Raw genomic sequence first — 3185 nt, 5'->3', positions numbered from 1 at the left:
GCCAAAAAGAAACAATCTTTTTGAAATTTTTTTTTATGGTGAACTAGACTCAAGTAATCAATTAGCTATCAACAACACCGTTCCCCGGCAACGGCGCCATTTTGATGGGCGTGAGAACGGTCGTACATTCCACACTCAATCAAACACATTTATTAACAAACACCTTACAAACCAAGCATAATGACAAGTAAGAGTTTGGTCCACAAGGAACGGGATATGATTGCCAAAGATCTTTACACTTAAGCTAACTCGAAGTCAATTGGTGAATTGGGGTTCGTCAAGAAGACAAACAAACTATGGTTCTAAATCAATGAATTAAAGATACTAGGAAATGAGATCCACCCAACCAAGGCAAATAGGCAAACGGGGAGTAAAATAGACAAGATATAGCAAGGACTATATGTAAAATCAACCTCATGCAATTAGAAAACAACTCACACTACTAAACTTAGATTCCTCATTAGTTTAGCAATAGATGATACATAATCAAATTACAATAAGTAATGACGTACTCAATTTACACTTCCATGTCAAATTAGGCATATCATACTATCAAGCTCCTTAGTCAAGGGTAGCTAAACCTATCATGAGGAACTAACAAGCAATCTCATATAATCAATTTAATTGCAATACAAACATCAATGCTTCTCCCACATTTGCATAGTTAACCCAAAAGGTCGAGCTTCACCCAACCCCTAGCAAGAAGACTACTCACAACTCATGTTTATCAACATGCAATCAAGAATTAGGGTTCTAAATACTTCAATAATTGGGGAAAAGTGGTTAACAATTGAAATAACTATCATCCAATAACAAATTACCAAGAACTAAGAAGATTTAAATAACATGCAAATACCAAATAAAATCTGAAATTAAAAGGAAGAAGGTTGGAGAAATTACTAATTGAAGCTTCAAATGTTGAATACAAATTGCCAAACTTTGAGAATAATTCTTGAATTTCACTAATACAATGATTTGATTTGATGAAAACTAAGATAAATTAATCCTAAGGAATGTTTCAAACTAAGAGAGGTTTCTGAAAACTAGGCTACTATACCCCCTTTCTAAATGAGCTAAAGGGGAAGTATTTATACTCCCCGAAACACATAGGGAAATCCGTCAAAACAAAACGGATTCCCAGCGAGGAGCGCCCGCTCCGCAATGAAGAGCGCCCGCTCCTAAGCTGGGAGCGCCCGCTCCTTTCGGCTGCACGCCCTCTCCAGAATGCTTCAATGAAGGATCAGATTTGAAAGTGTCAGGGAGGAGCGCCCGCTCCTCACATGATGCACGCCCGCTCCCCTGTTCCAGCAGCATGGGCAGATTCAATCTTCAAAGGGAGTAGCGCCCGCTCCATGAGAGGTGCACGCCCGCTCCTAACAGCACCTGAACTTGGGCAGAATGTGGCTAGAGTCGAGGAGCGCCCGCTCCATTAGAGGTGCACGCCCGCTCCCCTGGAGCGCCCTCTCCAATCTTCAATCCTCTTGTCTTAAACACGATTCATGCACCGAAAGCCTGCCTAATTGAGTCCATAGACCTGCAAAACATGGACAAACACAAACCAAGAGGGGGGGAAAGCCGAGACAAAACATTTTCATTCAAAATTGGGTTAGAAAGAGGGGAAATGATCGCAAAATCGGGTTTAAATTTACACAATAAGTGGTCAAATAAACCACTTATCAAGGGGCATTTTTCAAAATAATTCTCAAAGGAGTCCCCCACCCAGATTTGTTCCAAAGACTCAAGGTGAAAATTCCTATTCACAACCTACTTCTTCTAGGACTAATTTCGAGGAAATAATTGAAAATAAAACCAAGTTATTGAACACATACATGGTCGTTAGTGACAAGAAATTCAATGAGATGATGACCCATAAAAAATGCTCGAAAACAAAATTTCTCAACTTGCTAATACTTTGAAAGACCAAGCAAGCCCTTCTTCTTTACCTTCCCAAGGCCTAGATCCCAAGAAACCCGTGAATGCTATTGTTACAAGGAGTGGTAAGGTTCTTTAGGAGAGATTTCCTTGGAAGAGTAAAGAAAAGGAGGTCCCTAAGGAAGCTTTGGTCGAGAATGAGAGAGATAGAGCATCATTAGATGAGGTTGTGGTTGAGACACCTAGAGAAGTGAGAGTAGAGAAAGAGATTGTGAAACCCAAGCTCCCTTCTCCCAAAAAATTCACGAGACACAAATTGGATGAGAAATTTTGGAGATTTATTGATATGCTCAAACAACTTCACCTTTCTCTACCTTTCATTGATGTGATCAACCAAATGCCTAACTATGAAAAATTCCTCAAAGACATTTTGAGTGGGAACAGGAATTGTCATGTTGTGGAGACTATCAAAATTAACTGAGAATTGTAGCGCGATCATCATGAACAAAATGCCACCCAAGTTGAACGACCCCGGAAACTTCTCTATCCCTTGTGCTATTAACAAGGTGAAAATTGATAATGCCTTATGTGATTTAGGAGCTAGTGTAAGCCTAATGCCATATTTGGTTTATCAAAGACTTAATCTAGGGGAACTCTTACCTTCCAACATTACCTTGCAACTAGTCGATAGGTCAATCAAGTTTCCAAAAGGTAAAGTGGAAGATGTTCCATTGAGGGTTGGAAAGTTTGTGATCCCGGTGGATTTTGTTGTACTTGAAATGGATGAAGATGCTATCATTCCTATCATTCTAGGTAGACCCTTTATTGCTACCTCGGGTGCTTTTGTAGATGTCAAGAGTGCAAAGATTTCTCTTAAGGTAGGAGATGAGGTCATAGAATTTGATTTGAATGAAAGCATGTAATATCCATGTTCTTCTCTAGAAAATTGCATGATGATTGACTCTCTTGATCATGTTGTGTCTTCCACGCATGAGCACTTGCTCACCTCTAATGATGCTCTTGAGAATGTTTTGTTGAACAAAGGTAAAGTAGGTGCACCATGCAAGGAGATGACATTGTATGAGGAATTCCTGAATAGAAGCATGGATGAAGTGGAAGAACAAATGCGCTTGAAAATCTCAAGCCAAGAAGCTATGCAAGTGGCCGCAACAAAAGAAGGTAAAGGTGTGCCTATGGTAGAGCTCAAACCTCTACCATCACACCTTAGGTATGAATTCTTAGGCCCAAATTCCACTTATCCCGTAATTGTTAGTGCATCCTTGAATGAAAGCCAAGCTCAAGCGTTATGTTGT

The 3185-nt window shown here is 39.9% G+C and overlaps 1 protein-coding gene across 1 annotated transcript; it reads left to right on the top strand.

Moving 5' to 3' along the window:
- The first annotated feature begins 2381 nt into the window (after nt 1-2381).
- LOC110721744 lies at nt 2382-2795 on the top strand. The gene has a single exon (XM_021900933.1). It carries the CDS (start codon nt 2382-2384, stop codon nt 2793-2795), a length of 414 nt encoding a protein of 137 aa, XP_021756625.1.
- Nucleotides 2796-3185: the final 390 nt, after the last annotated feature.

Source organism: Chenopodium quinoa, unplaced genomic scaffold (assembly GCF_001683475.1).
Source record: "Chenopodium quinoa cultivar QQ74 unplaced genomic scaffold, ASM168347v1, whole genome shotgun sequence".
Lineage (NCBI taxonomy): Eukaryota > Viridiplantae > Streptophyta > Magnoliopsida > Caryophyllales > Amaranthaceae > Chenopodium > Chenopodium quinoa.
The sequence above is the reverse complement of the archived record's forward strand: the minus strand, read 5'-3'. Positions and strand labels throughout refer to the sequence as shown.

What these genes read in the sequence shown, in the direction of transcription:
- LOC110721744 (XM_021900933.1), top strand. Translation starts at nt 2,382, where the DNA reads ATGCCACCCAAGTTGAACGACCCCGGAAACTTCTCTATCCCTTGTGCT.